The sequence below is a fragment of the Nomascus leucogenys genome, chromosome 11, assembly GCF_006542625.1.
Source record: "Nomascus leucogenys isolate Asia chromosome 11, Asia_NLE_v1, whole genome shotgun sequence".
NCBI classification, from domain to species: Eukaryota; Metazoa; Chordata; class Mammalia; order Primates; family Hylobatidae; genus Nomascus; species Nomascus leucogenys.
The window spans coordinates 113,772,157-113,795,982 of NC_044391.1; the positions used below are offsets into that span (position 1 = coordinate 113,772,157).

Consider the following 23,826-nt stretch of genomic DNA (forward strand, 5'->3'; position numbering starts at 1 on the left):
GCCTTCAATATGCCTTCCTCACTAAGTTTAATCATTACTAGCTTTTGATTTTAAGTGAGAGACATGTGACTCTTCCTTTCACTTGAACATTTAAATGGCCATTGTAGGGTGACTAACTGGCTTAATTTTAATATCTTTGTGTCTCAGGAAATAGGCCTGAGAAGAGGAAGAAAGATGGGGAACAGCCAGTCAGTCAGAACACACACAAGAATTAACAGGTGAAATTCTGTTTGAGAAGTCAATTATGTCTACAACACTGGAAACAGATTTTGGTGTGATATATTCTCTAGTAACTTTAAATTTGTTTCTCTTCCTTCAGCAGTCAGAACACATACGACATTTATGGATTAAGTTGTTGTCTTATGTGGGCATGGCTTGTGGCACTCCCAAAACAATTACAATAATAGCATCAAATATTACAGATCACCATGAAAGTTATAATAATAGAATAACTTAAAAGACTGCAAGAATTACCAAAATGTGACACAAAGACCTGAAGTGAGCATGTGCTGTTAGAAAAATGGTGCCAATAGACTTGCTCAACTCAGGGTTTCCACAGAGCTTCAATATGCGATGCATGCGACATCTGCAAAGTACAATGACACGAGGCATCCCTGTATAAGTTTTAAGCCATGTTGCTTTCTACACTAGATCAACCATGTCTTATAATAGGAATTATCTTAACTACAGTGATTAGCATAGTGCCTGATTCTTTACAATTATTCATTTTTTGGTTAAATGAAGGAAAACAAACAAATTTAAAGTAACTAGAGAATATATCACAACAAAATGTGCTTTAGGTGCTGTAGACACAATTGGTTTCTCATACAGAATTTCATCTGTTAATCCTTAGCCTCCCTTTAAATACACACATTCCTCCCAAATACAATACAAACATGTAGTGAATAGGAGACTTCATTAGTTCCTTTTCAGTGGTAAAAAGATGAAGTTTTGGCATTTTCTTTAAAATAATTCCTTGAAATTATATATTCAAAATATGTATATTATTTGGGCCCACTATTGGTAAGACTTATGATTTAATAATCTAAACTCAATGATATCCTTACATAAATAATAATCTCACAATTTAAACTCTAATAATCACATGTTTTTATAAACTGGAGAAAAGCCTTTGGATCATCTTTTCTTTCGCCCACCTCATATTACCAATGATGTAACAGAAGCACATGAGGTGAAGCGACTTTGCCAAGGTCACATCAAGTCACCGACTGACTGCCGAACAGCACCCGGATGAATTCCAGATCACCCGACTCCCAGCCCAGTGCCATTTCTTTCCTTTCTGTCCTCTCCAATTTATTCATCTAGAACTAACTGACCAAGCAGAAACAATTGGGAGTAGTCAGGCCTCTATTAATAACGACTTGCTTGTCATATAGTACAATATCGTTTACAAAGCACTTCCCAAATACTTTCTCTCCTTGAAGCCCTGCCTCAAGAACCCCAGATGCAAGATCTTTACCTCCGCTTACAACACACTAAGGCCTAGAAAGATAAAATGAAATGTCCAAGGTCACAGAGCTAAACTTGAACCCTGACCTTTTTACAACACATCTAGTTTTCTGTACGTAAATCCACAGCAATTTTTGTTATAGAGATAGAATCAAAGAAAAAGAATTATTCACTCTAACCCTATTAAGCCAAGATTCTAAGGGGACTTCCCCAGTAAATTCGTGAAGTGTTTATTAATATAGAAGATGATTTCAAAAGAATGTTAATACTAACCAGATGAATAACCCATGTAAAAGTAACAGATGAACTGTTGAGGAAAAGGACAAGACAGTCACTGAAATGAATGTCCAGAAAATGGATTCACACATCAAGGACAAGAAAGGCCTTCATTACCCATTTATTTCAGTTTCCACTTTTGAGTTGAGGAAACTGAAACACCTCTAACCTCAGGCCTCAAGAAGCAGAAATCCCAGGTTTTCTTCAACAACAAAGGTTGTAATAGTTGTAGCTCCAGAAATGCCACTCTTTGAACTGATGCAGAAATCTCTTTGTCGGGACTCACAAAAGGTCCTGAGAAGTGCAATGTCAGTCACTAATGCCAGGGGTGTAACTAATGACAAGGTTGTACTTAGAATGCAAGGAGGTGTTCAGATCTGGCTTCATGGGAGCTGACCAAGAATGGCACACCCAGTCTTTGTCAAGAAGGAAGAGAACCAGAAGACAGGTCACAACACAGATACACAAATAACGATAAAGAATCATGCTGTTCCCCATTGTTCAAGAATGAGAACAATAGCTGGGTGCGGTGGCTCATGCCTGTAATCCCAGCACTTTGGGAGGCTGAGGCAAATGAATCACGAGGTCAGGAGATTGAGACCATCCTGGCCAACATGGTGAAACCCCGTCTCTACTAAAAACACAAAAATTAGCTGGGCATGGTGGCGGGCACCTGTAGTCCCAGCTACTCGGGAGGCTGAGGCAGGAGAATCGCTTGAACTTGGGAGGCGGAGATTGCAACGAGCCAAGATTGTGCCACTGCACTCCAGCCTGGCAACAGAGCGAGACTCCGTCTCAAAAAAAAAAAAAAAAAAAAAAGAGAACAACAGAGAATGTTTTCTTTTTCTTTCTCATTTTTAGAAACAGCACAGGAATTTCTTCCACCAGGTGGAGGAGAAAGTTTTTATGCCAAGCCAGATTTCCCAGGGATGAGGATTGATGATTTTCTTCCATGGACAACAGGAAGTTCAGTCATATGGAATAGCATCTATTATTATTATTATTATTTTGAGACAGAGTCTTGCTCTGTCGCCCAGGCTGGAGTGCAGTGGCGTGATCTCGGCTCACTGCAAGCTCCGCCTCCCGGATTCATACCATTTTCCTGCCTCAGCCTCCTAAGTAGCTGGGACTACAGGCACCTGCCGCCACGCCCGGCTAATTTTTTGTATTTTTAGTAGAGACGGGGTTTCACCGTGTTAGCCAGGATGGTCTCCATCTCCTGACCTCGTGATCCACCCACCTCGGCCTCCCAAAGTGCTGGAATTACAGGCGTGAGCCGCCGCGCCCGGCCAATAGGATCCATTATTTAGAGGGCTCTAACAGCCTAGGGTGAGAGATGAAAGGCGTTTCAAAAGTGAAAGAAGGAAATCTTGAAGCGTGTGTGTTACATGTACATCATCCCTGAGACGTTAGCTACTTTATGCCTCGGATATAATGAAACGTGCTATCAAAATTAAATAAACAAAGATTTTATGTTAATATATTGAGGACTTTATAGTATTCACTCAATTTACCTTCTATTGTATACTTAACGTGCCAAGTCACTGAAATTACAAAGCAGAATGACATAGTCCCTATAGAATTAACTCAATTTACCTTCTATTGTATGCTTAACACGTGCCGGGTCACTGAAATTACAAAGAAGAAGACATAGCCCTTGCCTTCATGAAATTCACAGCCTAGAAAACAAGCTAGGACCCAAGGAACTATAGTATAGCATAGAAAGAAATCAACACTACAGGAGAGATTTGAAGGAGCAGGGAAAGAAGGACTTCTTACCAGAAGACGATCAAGCAAAAGCTTTATTGAGAAAATTACAATCTAAGCATTTGTGGAAATAAAAAGTTAATATACTTTGGGAAGATATTATAATATCACTTTCAAGTTGTATTGTGCTTTGAATGAGTAATGTAATTATTGTTAATATTGTATTTTTAGTTAATATATATTACTGATAAAGAACTGACTATTGAACAATATATTTTTATAGTTCTTAGCTTCCCCATAATATACCATTTGCTAATCATTGAGTCATGAAACCATATATTTAACAGAATACATTACATTCTTAAGCGTTCACTGAAGACAACATTGTCTGCCTGTCCAAAATGTTTAAATTCTATGTTTACACATCTGTTGTGTGCTTTCAAGGTAATGTAGACACAGAAATGTCTCAAAGATAGATTGCAAAATGACATACCGAAGCTTCATCCGGGCAACTGTCCCCTGAATTTGCTGGCTGATCTGAAGTTCAATCAATACTAACCTGTACAAATAAAAAGAGCCCTGTTCTTCAAGTTTAAGAACGGTAGGCCTGTTTTCAAAAGAAGCAATGAGAACTCCAAGCCATTCTCTCTTTATGGCATTACATGAAAGCGTTTGGAGTCCTGTATCTGTACCCAAAGTACAGCTCCTTCATTTAAGTTACTGTTTTGAAAGAACTTCTTAGAGGTTTTTAAAATCAGTACGTCCAGATCTCTGAGACTCAGAGCTACTGATTAAAATTTCAGTCATATCCAAAAATAATTGGGCTTTTCAGTGGGGGCTCGATATAATTTAGTGGAAAGTATATTACTATGAGACTCAAGAAACCTAAGTTTCAGTCTTGACTTCACCAGGATTGAGCCAGTCTTTCCAGATAAAAAGGAAGAAGCTGAAAATCATTTCCAGATTCTCTCCTGACTGAGTGAAGACTCTATTACGGTGCTGGGAAATTATTAAGTTTTCCAGTTACAAATTGGCCAGGGCATTGTTCTGGAAAATTATTGCTTGAATAGTGAGAGTTAAGACACATTTCCAATCATGAGTTTTGAAGGCAGACTTCATCACTCCCACCCCCTAGAGCCTCTAGCACTCGTTAATATCTTTATGATGGCATTCACCATATTGCATCTTGAACACTGGCGTCTGTCTTCTGTGATAGCATGGAAGGTTCATGAGGTCAGTCTCTTATTCATTATCCTGTTTTGCCAACTCATGGCAATATGCATGCCTCAGGCTATGTGTCCAATGTATGCTTGAAAAGTGGAAGAACAGATGAATGGGAATGTCAAAGGTAACTTTAAAAACCTGTCTGGAGATGACCTTGGTAATTTTCTTAGGCCAGTAACTTTTTAAAGCTATTTGCATGGTGTTTTTTCAAGGGAAGAATACCTTAATGACCCTTATGTCTGACAGCCTACGGTATATTGGATAAACTGAGGGAGCTGGCCAGGGCACTGCTGAGAACTCCCCAAAATGCTACATCAAGCACTTCTGAGTTGAGAGCATCTTTCCATGGGGTTATTTAGTATTTTTGGATGTAAAGAGACTTCCAAGTAAGGGTAAAATATTGAACACTGGCTTTTACTTTCATTCCTACTTGAAACATAATTAAAAGTACAATAAATGGATGCACGCGTGTTTATATGTTTTGCATAATTCTTTAGAGATGGAACAAAAAAGAGAGAAGAAAACAACAACAACAAAATTTTAGAACTGGAAAACCAGCTGGTGAAGATATATTTTTTTGAGATCTGAGAAAGCTGAGTCCTAAGTCAGCAGTGGAGAAAGCCAACAGGCAACCTAACTTGGATTGCACAATCTTCAAAAGTTTAGACAGTGGTAGCACCAGGTTTGTCTAGAAGTGAGGTGAAGAAGAAAAGGGTAAATTATGCAAAAATGGTGGAAAGGTGGTTTTTAGGACGGTATTATAACCTCAAATCCTCTCCCAAACATCAAGCATCTAGCCAACTGCTCTCCCCAATCCCAGGAGAAGGCTAGATATTTATTCTTTGTAGTGGATAGAGCAGAAACTCTCTGCATAGTGGACAGAGTGAATACCACACTGAAAATCAGGAGATTAAGTGAACATTTATATAGATTGCCAAAACCCACAGGACCCTCACAGCCAGGTCTTTCCCATTCAGGCAGGAGAATGGAAGAGTCTTCTTTGAGGAATCTTGGAAACGTAAGAGGTAAGACCTAAAGATATGGACCTCAGGAGTTCCATAGTGAAAGCCCACCAACATCACTCTACAACTAAGATCACTGACAACAAGCCCCACCCATGAACACAGAGCTTCCACTCCCCTTTTTAGTCCCATACACCCACTTTTAAATATAAACAGGCAACCAAATATAAAAACATCTTCAGGAAATCTCTAACATGAAAGATAGAAATGAAAACAAATAAAAAGCTTACTGGAAACAGAGGTTATGGAGGGAGATGAAAACTTCTTTAAAAATGTAAATCACAAATATTCTCAGCAAAGTATTAGAAAATATCACATCTGTGAAATAAGACGGCATAATATAAAACTGAACAATTAAAGAAAACCGATGAATGGGCCTCTTAGAAATTAAAAATCTGATACCAGAAATTAAAGAAGACATCCAAGAAAAAGACTAAAAGATAAACTTGAGCCCATAATCTAGAAAATAGAGAAAAGACAAAAGAGGTAGAGAACAGGAAATAAAACATATGAAAAATAGAAACCTATGAAAAATAATCCAAAATATAAACAATTCCAGAATACCAGAACAAAACAACAACAACAAAAAAAGAGAGTAGGAGATCATTAAGAAAATATTTTCAAAAACTAAGTTATTTTCAATTTTCTAGAGATTAAAGAATTAAAGAAAAACTTTCTAGAATTAAAGAAGAGTTTCCACAGTAAATACACAGCATAATGAGTGAAAATGAAACTATAAGAAGGCAAATTACTATCAATTTTCAAAACACTGAGAAAAAAGACACTAAAAGTTTTCAGAGAAAAAAAATATCAAGCATGTACAAAAAATAAGAAATCAGAATGTTAGAATGACATCAGAGCAGAACAACGAAACTGGCAGAAAAAAAAGATGTAATGGTGTAATTTAAGTTCTGAAGAAAAATTATTGTAAATCTAGAATTCTATACCTAATCACATGATTGTTCAAATAGGAGGAAAAACGAAGATATTTTCCGATATGAAAAGGCTCAGAAATTTTACTGTGTATCCTAGAATGTATTCCACCAAAATAAGAGAGTGAACTAAGAAAGAATAATACAGAGGATGCAGGAGAACAAGAGATCCAAGGAAAGACCTGCAAAAATTTTCTAGGGTGATGGAAAAAGAGATGCCGGGACCAAAGCAATGCACAGAAAAAGTGTGCACATAGCACCCAGTCATCAGGTTCTGAGGGATCTTACTTCACGATGAAATTGATAGAATATCTGTGCATCTGAGTGTCTTGAGATGCGATTCAGATAACTGGCAGGGACTTGGAGTTAAATATAGTACAAAGTATGTAGAAAGCTGGGCACATAAAAACAAGACAGTTATCAACCACAGGAAAAAAAAAAATCTTATGACAAAAGGAGGAGTAATCATAGTTTAATTTGTCTTAGTCATGAAAGTATTTACATAATCATAATCATGCAACTACTAAAAAATAACAATGTTAACAGCCTTGGAAAGATGGTGAGATGGAAAGGAGGCATGTTGTGGTAAGAATGTGATAAAGGGAGAGACCTGAAAGATATTTCCTTGGTGGGACGCTGAGAAATTAAGAGGTAGTAAGAAGAGAATATTGTTTAGCATATGAAGGTAAATATCAACAAGAGTCGAAAGTGATTGTAGAGGAAAAAATGGGAGAGAAGACAAGAAAGTACTATATTTCACAATATACTTTCTATAACTGTGACAAAAATAGCAAGTAAAAACAGAAAAAGAAAGAAGAAATCACCTCAAATTTTATGCATGAGAGATTGTTTTTATACTGCTTTTGCTCTAAAAGCATTTGTGATGGAATTGAGTATCACAGGAGATTGCAGTGTGTTCCCCAACATCCTCCCATCTTTACTAAGACACGATTCACTGGGGTCAGTTGAGATTAAAAGAGGTTGCTCAGAGACAAGACAAGGCTGTCGTTGCCATCTGTCTAACTGCACCTTATGGTTATTAGATGAAAATCATCTGCTGACCTTCATCTTCAAAATCTTGTTCATAAATCTTTTACCAATCAAAAGGTGCTTTGTAGACTTCAGCCATTGATCACGATGATGCAGTTTGGTATGATGTGTCTTCCTGGAGCAGTTGTAAGTGTTTGATTCAAAAGTAAAATCTTTGTGGAGCTGCCATACTTTACAGCACTACAATGAGCTACAACTAAAGGCACACATTGGAAATGTGGCGCTTGAATTTCATTTAAACAATTAAGCAAACTCGAATCCATCAGACTCAGCAAAACTCCATGGCGATGATTTTGTACCAGAGCAGTTCTGAGATACTTAAAATAATAATATCTACATTTTATTGAATGCCAGGCAGTGTGGTAAATATTTATATTATCTTATTTAATAGTCAAAACAACTTTATAAATAGCTACTATTATTATCTCCATTATATAGACAAGGAAATCCAGGATTATGGAGATTAGGACCCTTGCCCAATGTCTTTGGCTAGGAATTAGGAAGACAAAAATCAAGACCAGAATTGGATTCAGAAACTGTTCTTTTAGAACTCTGTCTTCTCTAAAGAAGGGTCATCATAATATCAAAAATATGCCATTGAAAGAGTGATGGGTGAGTTTGGAGACAAACATATTTCTGACGTGAGTCTTCACATATTTAAGCATAGGCGAGTTTGAGAAAATTCATATAACACAGTTGCAAAATGCATGTATATTAGTACTTGTGTAGTTTTTACTGTTATAATTCTGAGCCTTAATAATTTATAGATCTTAAGGAAATAATTTTTAAGCCTGACACTTTTCAAAAGGTTATTTTCAAAAGGACCTTTACCCTAAAATACTAGTCTATAAGTTTCAACACTAGAATTTTAGAGTGTTAAGAGCCAAAAGTGAACAGAAATGAAACTCATTGTTCCATTAAGCAAGAGAAGTGTGTTAGCAGCAGAGACTGGCAAAAATCAGAGTGAAATACTGGGTCACAGTATTTCTTCTGGCCCTGACAGTGTGCTTGTACGTATGCCTTGCTTTGCACAGTAGATGTGTGCTTGAAAAGCTAGTGAATAATTAAAGCTTTGTAAGTAGAATTGTATTTGAGAAGAACTAGGAATCTAATTTTTTAAAGATGATTACAGTAGTCAATGTTTTTGAAATGTAAATGAAATCATCACCTACATTACATAATTTGTAACAGGCTTCCACAATTTGCTTCCAACCTTTCTTCCTTTCTTATATGATTCATCATCTACTGTGTCCTGTCCCAACCCTACATGGTTCATGAGGAAAGAGTGTCAGTACTATATTCAGCACCTAAAACAGTGTCCAGCACAATAAATGGACACTGGATGGATGAACTAAGCAATCCATAATCTTTTCCTAGCTACTATATGTATATCAATGTCTCTCTACCTTTGCATATAATATTTCATCAGCCTAGAATGATTTTCCAATGTTTTCATTTTATCCCTTCTGCAAGAGTGAGTTCAAATGCCAACTCCTTCCTAGATGTGGAATTCCTCTCTATATTCCCAAAAGATTACATTTAGATATTTAGTGTAATAGGGGATAGTTTAAACCTTATCTTAGTCCTTGGTTCCTAGCCTATAACACCTAGCCAGAGCAATCCACACAGACAATATGATGGTAAAAGTAAATTTAATCTAAATTTTCACATGCATTGCCAGCTGTCAGTTCTTCCTAGGTTTCTCTTTATGCGTATCTTCAAAAGCTAATTTGTGAGGTGTTCTTGAGGTCAGTAACGGCGTGGTTTTTCATGTCTAGCCCCAGGAACAAGCAATGTGCATGGCACAGACAAATGGATATGTCCAAGCATGGATCCTTGTATTAATTAATTAACCAGTGTGGTTGTGGGTAATGCTGGGCTAATTGTCTATATGTGATATCACTGACTCTTTTAAGCTATGGAATTCCCTTAGGAGAATGCTATCCCTGATCCCTTATTCTGATATTTCTGAATAACCAGCAAAATACACATCTATTTCCAGATTGAATTCCCAAGTGCAAGAGAATCTTAGACTAGATTGTCTACACCAGGGTTTCTCAAAGATCTAGACTAGCAGCATCAACACCTTCTGGGAACTTGTAGAAAAGTAAACTCAAAAGCCCGGGCTCACCCTGGGTTCACTGAATCAGAAACCCTGGGGCCCAGTGATCTGTGTTTTGGTACACACTTAAGTTGGAAAACTGGTCAGAAAGTTGTCCTTACTCTTCTGACACAAACAATGCAATGTTTCCTGGACCCAACCAATGACGTCAACATCCCTGTTAAAATAGTCAGGTTCTTTCTTCTGAAGAAATTAGATTTCACTGTAAGCCAGATAATGGGAACAAAATAGTAAAACTATGATTTAAAAAATCAGTATAGGAATCAATTGATGTCACTGCCATTCAGTTTTTATTGCATAATTTAAAAAGAGTATATCTTAACTACATTGTCTTAAACTGCATACCACAGCTGCATGGCATTCTATGGTCCCAAACAGATAAAAATGAGTGAAATAAAACTAGGCAAGATGAAGAGGAATCTTAAGGATTTTAAGGAAAGAATCCAGCCCCATATAGAAGCAGAGGAAGTAGTAAGCCTAAGGGTCAAATGCTAACAACAAGAATAACAACAGTAGCAGCTGTAATTATTGAGTACTAATTTCAAGTCTGGTTCTTTATATATATTTTCCTCTTTTGTCTCATTAACCTAGAAAGAGGGTCATTGTACAAATTAGGAAGCAAGGATACAGAAATATATCTTACCCAAGTTACAGAGACTAAAAGGTTGTTAGTTGTGTGTTTGATTTCAAGTCTTATGATCTTTCTACCACACCACTGAGCTGCCCAGGTAAGCAGCTCAATGTGAGGGTTAGAAAAAGAAGCTGCAACCTGATGCTTGATTAAGCCCCTAGGGGTGGAAGCCAACTTAAGGCACATAAGAGCAGTGTGTTCTTTCTTGAACCCACCTGGTAACAGGCAGGAAGGCCCAGTGATTCCTCAAGTCTGTATCTCATTGGCCCAGGGCTTGAGTGAGACTAAGCCTGCAGAGATTGGGTATTCTGAAGATTAATAAAATCTGTACATACACAGTGGGACAAGTTTTTCAGTAACAAAGGAAGGTTGATTGGCTTATAAGACTACACTAAAGTAAGCCTTAGGTGTTAAGTAGTGGTTAAGCTCACAGACTCTGAAACCAGTCTGCAACTTACTAGCTGTGCGACCTGGGCAAATTACTTAACATCTCTATGCCTGAATTTTCTCATCCCTAAAATAGGGATGACAATAGTGCCTGCCTCGTTGGGTTTTGTAAGGCTTAAGTGAGTGAATATATGTAAAGTACAGTGCCTAAACATAGTAAAAGCTGCATAAGCATTATTTCAAAAGACTCAGTTCTCTTTCCAAATGTCCTTTCAATGTTTGACATGAATAAAGCATGAAAGCATGAAGAATAAAGAGCTTTTTTAAGTTTAGCTGGATCTGTTTAAGTTTATAGCTGAGCCCAACACCTATTACAATTTTTTTTCCCATAAAGCATAGAAAAAAAAATCTGCTTTATGGGAGAAAAAACTGTAATAAAATATTTGAAAAAGGATAAAAGTCCACTCATAATTCAATCATCATTATCCAAATATTGTCACTTTTTGCATAATACAATCTACTATTTGTCAATGACCAAACAAATTTTACATTATTATAATTAGTGCATATATCCACATGTACTATTTTTATAATCACCATTATGTCATAAACACCTCTGATTATAACTCATGTTCATAAACATGTTAATGGCTGTTAGATATTTCCCTTTCTTTTATTCTTCGCATAATCAAGAAATTCAGTTTATTAACCATGAAACCCTTAGACCTTGGATAGCTTTCATCTGGTAGTAGAAAATGCTTCTTCTATCTAAAATGATCAGTAGCCAATCAAACATTGGAAGACATAGTTATTGGTTTGTAAATTGTTTGAAGGCAATGAAGGATTGAGTGCAATTGTTTTTTAGTAATATATTACTAATGATTGAGAACTAAAGAAAATCAAACTTCCTATCAATAATGTCAGTAAAACACTCAGCCCTTAAACTGTTTGTCATTATTCTGTTAGTCGTTCTTTCTTTTCTTTTTTTTTTTTTTTTTAGCAAGAAGGTGCTGGTTAGGGCTGGCAGATTGAAGAAAACCATATCCACCAAATCAACTTCACATATGACTGTTGTATAAATAAACTCATCTTAATTGTAAAGAGGACACATACGAGGGTGAAGAAAAGACGTTATAAAAACATAATGTACAATCTGCTAAGCAAAAATGCCATCAAGTTCGCCAAAAGAGATAGGAGAGAACAAGCAGCTGATCATAAATCTTTAAACAGAAAGTATCCACTGTAGTTCCTATATAAACCCTTCACAAATGCTGGTTCTTTCAATCCCAGAAGTGAAAAGAATCTTGCCTCTAATCCACTCTTGTTTTGCAGATGAAGAACAAGGCCAGAGAAGAAAGCCACCAGCTCAAACTGAAGATGGGGCGGGAATTAGGATTCAAATCCAGGTCTCTGGATTCCCAAGACAGGGTCTTTTCCACAGGGCCACTGCAGCCATCCATCAATTTAGACATATACCTGTGACCTATGTGGTCACAATCATGCCATATACAAACTTTAGCCAAGTAGCAGTTTTTTCCTCTTAGTGCTTTCTCACTCAGAATCAAATTAATTGCTCAATAAAGTTATAAATCCAACAACTTCAGTTGCACAATTCACAGCATTAAAAAGCTAGCTCAAATCCAAACTGAGTCCTTAAAATTTGATATGGTAATTATGAGCACCCTGTTTATTTTCTATAGAAGTGAAGCCTAAAGAGGATCAAGAAAGAATACAAACAAGCTTAAAATAACAATTTCCTTGTAACAAGAAAATACAAATCAATAATGGGCAAACCAGTTTAAAAAAAAAAAAAAAGAAAGAGAGAGAGAGGTTTAGTACATTGAGGTTCATCCGTGGAATAAATAGAGGAACCAGAACCTGATCCTAGATCTTCTAGCATTTAATAGATTAGATTAGAATAATCTAAGTAGTCTGTTAGATTAATACATTAGAATATTAGTTCTATGTCATCGGGATATGCACCATGTGTATTTTATGCCTCAGTCTATCACCAGAGTATACAATGTCATAATCCCACCAGTGTGCATACTACAGTTAGAAAAGCTCAGCCTTAGAACAGCTAACAAATAGCAGATTCTAAGGAAATACTGCTTATTGAATCAATCAACCAATGGTCTTATTTTAAAAGACTGGAACTGATTGGTCTGTGCTATTGCTTTAGTTGTCTCCCTCACGTTTATGTTACTGTTATTGAGGATCTTGCAATATTTGCATAATCGTTTGTTTTTTATGCTGATGCCAATCAAAGCCCATAGTAAAAAAGTACTCATTTCATCTCATGTTAAATTATTTGTAGGCTTGCAAATAAAGAGTGATTTACATGGAAACCTTTATCTTGATACATAGCAAATATTTCTCTTTTAAATCCCAGAAGAAAGAAAGAAGTAAACCAAATTCAATTTTAAATAGTGCTAGAAATGTTGAAAATATTTTGAAATGAAGGAACAGGCTTTAGATAAAATGTGTAAATAGTCTAATTTTAAATTTTCCAGATTTAAACAATTAGAATGATCATATAATAAATCTTATATAATAGTCTTGTTTGTAGAGTATCTAACCCCAATTTATTATAATATGTGAAAGAGACTAAGGGCCAAAAAAAAAGGAAAGAAAGAAAAACAACCCAACACATTTTGAAGCAGGAAGCATATCTAGATTTTTCAGTTTCCAAGTATCTGAAAAGAAATTTCCCAAATTACCTGTGTTGAGGTTTGTTCAATCTGTTACAGTGCTATCAGTACTGGAGGATTCAAGGAAAACCTGATTGTTTTCACGTGGGTGATAATTGTAGAAGTGAATGAGGTAGGGAGAGACTGGCATTGCTGCCTCTTCCTGCCTGCTTGTTAAAGGAATCTTTGGTGCGTTTAGTTATCTTCTGAACGGCCTCTGAAAGTTTCTGTCTGGATTCTTTTTCTGCAGTCTAGTCCCTTTGGGCTGCTTCTCAGGCTAATGGCCAATCCACAAACAAGAAAGAAACAAAAACCTAACCACAGAATGGCAGCTTCCCTTTACTTCTTTCACGTAGTTTAAAGTCACACTTTCAATTATGTGTGCTTTTTCAATCATTAGTAATGGGGCTTGTTTCAGGTAAAAAGCCAGGCAGAGTATGCGCTAAAGAAAAAAGAAAAGATCCGTGAAGGGGCAACAGGTGTCCTTTGGGGGACTTCTGCCTAGGTGCCATCAGCGGCATCGCAGCAGTTAAATACCACGGCCTCCCTGGGTGGGAGTCTCACATTCCAAAGACAAAGAGACAGGGACTATTTCAAAAAGTAACTGGAGAGATGAGAAAGCTAAAATTAGAACTATTGACATAGATCCTAAAAAAATCCTACCGTGCTCTGCATGCAAGGATACTAATAAGGAGATGAGGAAGAAGATGCTGGGGAAAATGGCATGTCATCTTAGCCTCAAACTCTTGCCATCTATTTTGCATATCTATTTTCAATCCCAAGTCTGTAGTACAGCAATGAAATCTCTCTTCTACACACAACTCTCTTAACACTAAAGAGGGTGATAATAAAAGAGAAGGCCCAGGCAGTAGGAGTCCTATAGTGCTCTTGACAAAGAACACATGTGTGTGTTATAGTTTCCTAGTAACCATCTTGGAACTTATCTGTGGATTCATAATTAGGGACATACATCATCACCTGAGTGCTTCTTAAATATCTGAGTTGCAGGTATTACAGGATGTCCAGTGGTTCTGAGAGGTACCCCTGATTGAGACCATTGTTAGTGGCCAGAATTTACACAGTTTATGTTTTAAACCCATCCAAGGTGTAATACTTGACTCAATATATCTCCATCCCCAAACCCATAAGATGTTACATAACTGCCTCAAAAGTAAGTCCCAGCAAAATAGAGACAAATTCAGGTGTTGGAGAAGTTACTATTAAAACTGTAGAGTAAGCACAAAAGAAATCCCTTTTGGTAAATTGAAGTTTTTGTGGGAGTTAATGAAGATGATTTATCGAGTGTCTATGCAGTATACTAGCTGCTAAAACTACAAAAATGGCAGAGGACCAATTTCTACCATCCAGGATCTCACAGTCTAGTGTAAAGAGAGACACAGCTAAAAATGATGAAAGTCAGATTATAATTCTAAAGTGTGCTAAATACTTTATTAGCATGAGTTTTATTTCATAATCATGATATTATGGTATGGCACTTGAGATAGGTATAAGAACTCTTATTTTGCAGAGAAACAGAGGTAAGATGAGTTGCCTAAGTCATTTAGTCTTTATGATCCTTTGTTTTGTTATCTATAAAATAAAGTTAAAATGCCCAATCACAGGGTTTTAAGGGAGATTTTATACATTAAAAGCCTTTTGAAAAAGTACAAAGTGTTTCACGAACGTTATTTATGGGTGTAAATATGTGACAAATCAGGAAACCCAATATTAACAGATGCAATTAACCATTATTGGTCACTCAGTAGCACAAAACACCATACCTAACAAGGTTGGTACTTCAAAAACTTAAAAGCATAAAAGAAAAAGGATAAGGGAATGGCAAGTAGCTTGACCTCCCCCAGACCTATTACTGAGGCTAACAAACCTCATAATAACCTAAGGCAAGAAACAGGTTAGGCAGGTAGCTAGTTAGGCGGAATAGCTTTTATAGTAGATGCATAGCTTGAGTTTAAATGTCCTCCCACACAATAATTTTGTTTAAATAAACCAAAGGGGAAAGAAAAGGCAGGAATTATTGCTGTGGAATGTTAAGTGCCTCTTTGGAGCTCATTAATCACTGTAAGACTTTATATTCTAGCCTCCCAGATAACCTACCAGAACTCTGAAAGATGAATGGAGAAGACACACAAAATGTTAGAAATCAACAGCTCTTGATCCTGTTCATATATCCCTACATTGTAAGCTTTTAGAGGGCAAGTCAATAAACTATTTATACCTCTGTCCCCCGCATTTAATAATGTGCCTGGAACAATGTGGCAACTCAGTATTTTAAATTAAATGAACTGGACCCCCTTTAATATTTAAGAATCTTGAGACCCAAAGAGGAAAAGATTTGTCCAAATTTACACCATGAGAGGTGGAGTAAGAAACTGTATTTCCTACACTCAGTGACTATACATCATGATTTTACTGAATTATATTTTACTTATCTCACTATACTGGCTCAGTCTTTTATTATCTTTGTTGTTATTGTTTAACCACAAAATAGCTCTTCTTAAAATCACTTTCCAGTTCTGATATACTAATGACTGCATGGACATTTCCTTTCTCCGCTGCAGAGAAATGACTGTTCTATACCTTAAGTGTGTTGGTTCATGGCCCTGACTGAACTCTGATGGCTGGTGTGAAATCTAGAACAGAGAATTGAATCTTCCTTGGGAATACATGTGCAGGTCTCTCTTGAGAGAGTGGGTCAAGTTACTCCCTTCCATGTTCTGGAATCACACTGATGTTTCTGGGAGCCCTCCTGGTAGCTAAGTTTCCCACACTTCTCCCAACTTACAATCTTCTGGATCCATGAAGTTGGCCTAAAAACTAATTAAGGCTATCCAACGCATACAACCTGAGTCCCTACTATGCAAACTAAAATATTCTACCTGAGATAGACACCTAGGTGGTTGCTGGAATGTTAAAGGCTCAGATTTTGCCCACAAGAAGGTTAATATATTAGTGAAGATAGAAGAGTGAAATTGTCAAGTTCAGAGATTGCATCTTAGTTTTCTTTCACATTCTCAGAAATAGGCACATTGGGTACATATCAGATGCTCAATAAATATTTGTTTAAATAAAAAGCACAAAAATTACAATGTTGATTGTAAGAAATGCAGTATGTGAGGGACAAACAAGTACTTAGGTCATAGGAATCGCAAAAAGGTTGAACAGAGAGGTATGACAATAGAAAACGATAAAGCTATATTCACTCTGTTTAGAAGTGCCTTGATTTAAATAGTCAAATATCATCACATTGCCATGAGTTAACAGCAGACTTTGTCAGGAGCTTAAAATGAATGTAGAGAATAAATATTTAGGATAATTGGGGGTTGAAAGGAAGTGATTGGAAGATGAGCAGCAAGGGTATTTAAAAGTAAGTTTGTTTTCTGATCTAACTATGAGGCACGCAGTTTCTTTTTCGTTTCATTTTTGTTGTTTCCAAAAACAACCAGAAGACCTAGAACATGATCACATATCCATGAGCCTTCATATTGATTAGACGGATAATATCAAATCTTCTTTACTGAGGTGCCTGGAGTGGTGTCATTCATTCTCAGGTACAATCAGTTCCCTGAGATCTACACCAGTGCTTCTTAAATGTTAAGGTGCATAGAAATGACCATTAGATTTTGTTGAAATCCAGATTCGATTTGGTAGATCTGGAGTAGGGACTGAGATTCTGCATTTCTAACAAGTTCCCAGGTGATGCAAATGCTGCTGGTCTGTGGACCACCAGTAGTAATGCCCTACATCAGTGGTTAACTCTGGCCATCCATTAGCATCACCTGGGAGCCATTTAAAACTACTTATGCCCAGATCCCACCCCAGAACCAATTAAACCCACATTATTAGGGGTATGGCCTAAGCATCTTTACATTTGAAAAGCTCTACAGGTGTTTCTATAGGTAATATGCCAGCTTGAGGCTGGAAATCTACCTAGACAAAGAAAAATGTGATATAGGTGGGGGTTAGTGGGAGGTGAGAGTGTGTGTGTGTGTGTCTGTGTGTGTGTGTGTGTGTGTGAGAGAGAGAGAGAGAGAGGAAAGGGGAGGGGAGAATAGGGGAGAAAGGAGGGAAGAGGAAAGGAGGGCAGGGGAGGAGAGGAGAGGAGAAGAGATAGAAAAGGAGAGGAGAAAAGAGGGAGGGGGAGAGGAAGGGAGGGGAGGTGAGGAAGGGAGGGAGGGGGAAGGAAGAAAGGGAGGAAGGGAAAAGGGAGGGAGGGAAGAGGTAAGGAAGGAAGGAAGGAGGAAAGGAAGGAAAAAGCCTGTTTCCTCACTCTAAATCATGCTTCTCAAACATTAATGTGCATACAAATTACCTAGGTAATTTGTCAAAATTCTAATTCTGACTCAATAGACCTGGAGTAAATATGGAGATTCTGCAGTTCTAAAAAATTTGTCTGCAAACCACATTTTGACTATCAAGAGTCTAAATCAGTGGTTTCCAAACACTGCTGTATGTAGGGACCTCTAAAGGAAACATATATGCTTTTTTCTTCCACCCCAACATTCTAATTTCATTGGTATGGGGTGCCCTCCCTGGATGAGTATGTTCAGAAAGTATGTCAGGTGATTCCAGTGTGCAGCAAACTTTGTGAACCACTCGTCTAAATACTAAACATTTTAACTCATTTAAGAATCTCAAGCCCTTAAGATATGCAAGGCACAAATTCCGTCAGAGCTGCTCGGACTGTGTACCAACCCAAATCTTTGAGACAATGTTAAATACATGGTGCACAAAAATCGCTGAAATTAGATCATGAATTGAACCTCAGGTCAATTGATTTATTTTCCTCTCTTCTTTACCCTGTATGACAGGGAGTGATGCAAAGTTGTAAATAAGGAAGCAAAAATAAATTGATCTTCTTTGTAAATAGCTGAAGTTCAACTTTCTGGACACTGGACAAATGCTTTAAGAAAGGTTGTCAAATGCTAGAGGTAATGTGAAGGTTGTCAAGTGTTGGCGATGGGATTCAAGATTAAATGGGCCATTAGATCGGGGTATGGGATAGAGAACTCTTGAACCCTCAACTGAGTCATGCAATATGACTCTACCTTTAAAGAGTTTCTAATAGAAAAGTATTATATATACATACATTTGAGAATGTCTTCCTAGAATTAGATTTGAATCTGTTAGGGGAAGAAGTTTGTACACGGCAGCCTAAAACGTGAAAGATGCACCAATTAGAGTATTGCACCAATACACATTTCTCTTAATACACTCTTTTTGGCTGGAATAAAAATTTCAAGTTAGCTACCATCGTTAGCTGTGCCATTTGCATCAACTGTGAGAAAGTGAGGCCAATGTATAAGTAATTAGCCATTCTTAATCTGATTGCCAAGCAGCTAACAGCTTCATTAAGAAAGTCCAGGAACTAACATGCATAAAGACTTTCATCATATTTTTTTTCAGAGGCAATTATGGGAACTCTGCAAAATGACCACAATGTTGGCCTACAGTAAAAGTCTTCATTCCCTTTGGATCAGTGCTGTGATTCACTATATCATTGCTGTCTGGATTGACACAGAACTTCTGAACTGATTCTTTTCGGATATGTTTCTGAGATTCTTTCTCCTTTCTGAACTCAAAAGACTGAAAGAACAGCTAGAACTCTACTGTTTGCAATCTGATCATTAAACCACCTGGAACACTAAGTGACACGTAGCATGTTTTATGGGCAATGAAGGAAAATAAAAGATTACTGCCGAGAGATATAGCCTCTTTTTATGATTGAACAGGAATTAGTATATACATTGGAGTCAAAACTGTTACCAAGAACCTTTGTCAAATAACTAAATTTAGTGACCAAATACCAGGTGTCATCTAAGCAAGAAAAACTGTTTCATAGTAAAATGATACTCTTTTTCTGTTGTTAACCTTATGTCCCAGAAATACTTAGTCAACTAGAATATTACAAACCTTTATGTGTTAAGGACTGGCTTTTTATTTTAAAATGGAGTATAATAGAGTTAATAATATATGCCTCAAGTATATTTATAGACATGGATTCTCTCATATGTGTACATCATTGTCAGACATGGAGATGACCATCAATGTATCCTAAGAATAATCTGCCTCAACTGAAAATTGCCAGCTAGTCTTAATCCATGTTGATTCAGCTCTTTTTATACTATAAATGCTTGCCTAGGTTCAAATACTTTAAATCTACCAATTAAATACTTAAAATATTCTATCGAACATAGAACTGCTGTCATTCAACACTCCAGTTTCATTAATCAGCCCAGAAATAGGTAACTCACCACCATTCCCTGATCCTAAGTACATTACCACAGTGACTGACATTCCTGGTTTAAAAATAAAATCTTGTTTCAAATATAGCTTCCCGAGTTCTGGGTAATGAATATAGTTTCATAAAAGTTGACATCATTTCTTCTGATTTCGCCAGAATTAAATACATCCAGTATGCCTCCTGGATATCTGACCACCATATAACTCAAGGCTCTCACCACCTGGTGGGCGTTTTAAGGAGAAGGAGAAACAGACCTGCATAGATGGGGTTAAATCCAAAAGATATCTAATCTTGTGATTAGAATAGTCGTTGTGTTTATGTGTGTTCAATATGCCATTCAGAAGTTGATTTTTACAGTTCATTTATCAGTTGGTATGCATATATTATGCAGATTTGCTTATGAGGAGAACATTAATATGTACATGTCCAGAACTAGTAAATGCATTATGCTTGGAAGCCAAGCAGTACTCCCATACACTGTTCTTCTTAGAGGTCAGTTCTAACGCATGCTGTTCCAAATAGACCCAATTTCTCTGCTGATATATATTCAAAATGCAGTAGGATGTGGTCATACACACCCAGAAATACCATCTTCATGAGGTGGGGGTGGTGAAATTCAAACATTTTTTTTTTAGCAATGCATTATTGGATATCAGATACAAACGTGCCTGTCAGCAATTCTAAAGCAAATGAAATAGATTTATTTGAGTCCATCCATTATACAGAAAAGATATTGCTTTACCAACACATACCTCCTCCTCCTCCATTTTGGGGGGACTCCCCCCACCTCCCCCCAAAAAACTCATCACACTTCACTACGCAACTGATGGAGTATTAAACACTGTCTTCCAAGCTGTGGGAGTTAAAAAGAAGTCGCCTTCCTGCCACACTTCCCCAGTGCTGCAATGGACATAGCATCTCCTCCTCTGTCGACCTAGTATGATGCTCACTCCCCAAGCACTGCAGTCCCCTCGCCGAGGATTGCCTTGGTCACACGCACATGCAGCGGGAAGTCCCCCGATAGGGACAACCACATACCTTTGCTCTCCATTTGGGTCCCTTTCGAGTGCTGGGAAGTTCAATGGAAGTTGGCCGGAAGATGTGGGCCCGCTTCAGATTCCCAAATCTGGGAAGCCAATCTGATGATTTCGCCCGTACTTCCTTCCTTCCCTTCAGGCTTCCTGAAAGATGGGATTTCTTAAACCTTGAAGCTGCAATCAGCCACCAAAGGACACTTAGGAGCAGCAGCAGATTGCCTCTACAGGGGATACCTTGCGACGCGCATCTGATATTGAAATGCATGCACAGTGCCCGCTCAGATTTTTTTTTTTTTTTTTTTTTTTACCTGGGTCTGGAAGCTGCAGGCAAGAGCTGTCCTCCAAGCGTGGTGCTGCAGGTGTAGTGACAGATCATGCCACTTTGCTCTCTGGATATACAGCAGATTTGCATGGGCGCTGGCACGCATGCGCAGGGCGTCCCCCCCGCCCCTTTCACCGCCTCCCGCTCCCCCGCCCCCTTCGCCTCGCTCCCCAATTCGGTCCTCAGTTATCCCAGCTGAGGAGCTGTAGCATTCGGTCACAGAGAAGCGCTGCTAAAAATAAACGCCGGACCGGATTTTCCTCTGCAAACTAGAAAATGGATTGGACTGGTACTGCGTGCATCAGGACGAATTGCTGAAGTCTAGAGGAGGCTAGTGTCTCCAGGCAGGGTATGGTTTTATTCAGAAGGCAGAGAGGAGAGATTTACGAATCGTTTTTAATGTTCACAATTTGGGTTCTCTTTCTACTTGCTGCAGTAACTTTCCAACTGTCTGCTTCCCTCTCCTCTCCCCACTGACTTCACATTGCTTGTTATATTCCTGTATGTGTTTTGTTTTGTTTTTCGAGAGTGGGGTGAGAGTAGTTATGGAGCTGTCAAAGGTTAATATTCTCTCGCTTCTTTGTTACTCAAACTCAGTGTTTTTCCTGCCTGCCTCCACCTCAAAACTGTTCCATGAGCAGGCTCCAAGGCTTCTAAAGTTCTTCAAAAAAGCCACTGAGGATATTTTGAGGTGCTCTTTTTAGCTTTTTTCCAACAACCTGCAAGAAGTCCCCAAAGGTGGGGAGGCGCCTTGTTGATAATCAGTACTTACAAACGCAATACCTAATCATTTTGTTGCAGGGATAGAGTATTTTTCTCGTACAGAGCTCTAGAGGAAGATGCAAAACCAAAAATCTCTTGAAGTGCTACCTTCATATCAAAATATTTCTAAAGCCCGCACTGTATTTCGTTTATATGCAAAATATTTAACAGGAAAAATTGTGTTGTTTTTACTACCTTTCTTTTCAACAGTCCAGATTTTCCTGAGGTGATCATCTCTCCTTGAGAATAATAATCTTATTCTCCAGAAGTCCAGAAAACTCTGTTATCTGGAATGGTTAAGGAAGGCAGATTAGTCACATACTCTAGTTCACAAAACATGCTTCCACAGTAGGCTTCTAGTCCCAATTTTCAAAACATTGAAATATAATAAAATGTACTCCCAACAAGAAACCTGGAGTTATATCTAATTTAATCTTTTTCTGGTGATTCAGAGGGCAACCTTTGATTTTTTCCAATGCCTTAGGGCCATGATTACAGATATTAACCATGGATGGTTCGGCTAGACATGGATATTATTAGTGGAGGACTCCCACTAATGGACTGCTGTGGGTCAGCAATGCCTGGATCCATTCAGCATTTAGGAGTATCGGATTGCAGAGGCCACAACCTAGGGCCTACTAATTTTTAGGTTCTCCAATTGTATGCCAAAGTACATGTTTGGAAGAATCACAAAACTCAGGATTTCTTTTCAATGTTGAATAGGCTTAGGAAGTAGGCTAAGGGTGGGAGTAGTGTTGCTTCTTAAGAACAATAGCCTATTTCACTGAGATAAATAATTTCTGCTCTTAATACTGCACTCCATTACATGTTCATTCCTTCTCAAAAGTTTTAGAATAGGAGATATCTTTAGAATGCATCTCTATGTACTCTTCATATTTATTCTTTTACAGATGGAGAAACTAAAGGCAGGGGAGGAGCGGCACTTGATAAGAGTCACATGGTGAATCAGATCTGGGCTCAGAACCTAAGTGTCATACCTCAAAGGCAGAGGCAAGCCATCTAGTCCAGAACGATTTTTCATATAACTGCCTTCCCATTATCTACAGTGAATAAGAACAGGGGGAACCTTCTAGTTCATAAATTATCATTATTTTTATTCATAATTTTAAGAACCCAGCTGCTTTATTAAATAGAAAGCAAATCAAATTTAATGCAAAATTTGTGGTCTGACATTCAAGATCTTTCCATTCTTCTCCAAGCTTAACTTCTAGACAACAATTGCTATTATCCTAAACAAACCTCAAGATTTTCCTTTTTTTTAAACCAGGGGAAAGTGGGATCACAGACCCCCACTACCACAAATTATGCAGTCTAGTTTCCCACATGTGGGGAAATTGCAGGGGTCAGCACATCTGGAGTGCAATGGATAAGCCTTGACTGGGAAAACCACCTTCTTGATCATGATAGCTCCTCTGTCAAGATTTTTCTTACCTTTGCTTACATAGTCATTGCTGGAATATCTTGACCTCATCAAACCACTACCTACCACAAGTATCTACAAATTCAAATCTTATATTTTCCTCTAGATCCATCTCCTTCTTACAGTCTTCCCTGATAGTCTGAAAATATTCTCTACCAAGAACACTGATGATCCGCTCACTAATGATTCCAAAACTGATGATTTACTTCTCTTCCATCACTATTTTTTATTCTGTATCAGAATGATTTATGTATATGTCTTGTTCCTTTTCCCACTCTTATTTTTTAAATGGCCTCCTTTGTCTTCAGTGTAGTCTAGAGTGTCCTGAACATAGGAAACAATAACAATGTTTCCTGAATTAATAACATTTAGCATACATGTTTCTGTGTACTTTACTATGTGACATTAACTACAATCACCGTGATAACAACATGATGATAATATTGACCTAACATTGCTCAGAGCTTACTGTGTGCCAGGCACTATAAGGA

At 37.7% G+C, this 23,826-nt stretch overlaps 1 protein-coding gene and 1 non-coding gene across 2 annotated transcripts in view; both read right to left on the reverse strand.

Moving 5' to 3' along the window:
• The window catches only part of FGF12 (fibroblast growth factor 12), a 599,372-nt gene extending 578,062 nt beyond the window's left edge, over window positions 1-21,310 (reverse strand). Inside the window, exons 1-2 of the mRNA XM_012510798.2 lie at window positions 21,119-21,310; window positions 20,812-20,954 (exon numbers count right to left, since the gene is read on the reverse strand). Of these exons, the coding sequence (XP_012366252.1) occupies window positions 20,812-20,824 (13 nt within the window). The 5' untranslated portion in view covers window positions 20,825-20,954; window positions 21,119-21,310. The remainder of the gene's footprint in view (window positions 1-20,811; window positions 20,955-21,118) is intronic.
• Window positions 21,311-23,179: 1,869 nt separating this feature from the next.
• LOC115837419 lies at window positions 23,180-23,341 on the reverse strand. The gene has a single exon (XR_004032463.1). It is a non-coding gene; the product is annotated as a U1 spliceosomal RNA (small nuclear RNA).
• Between the last annotated feature and the right edge of the window lie 485 nt (window positions 23,342-23,826).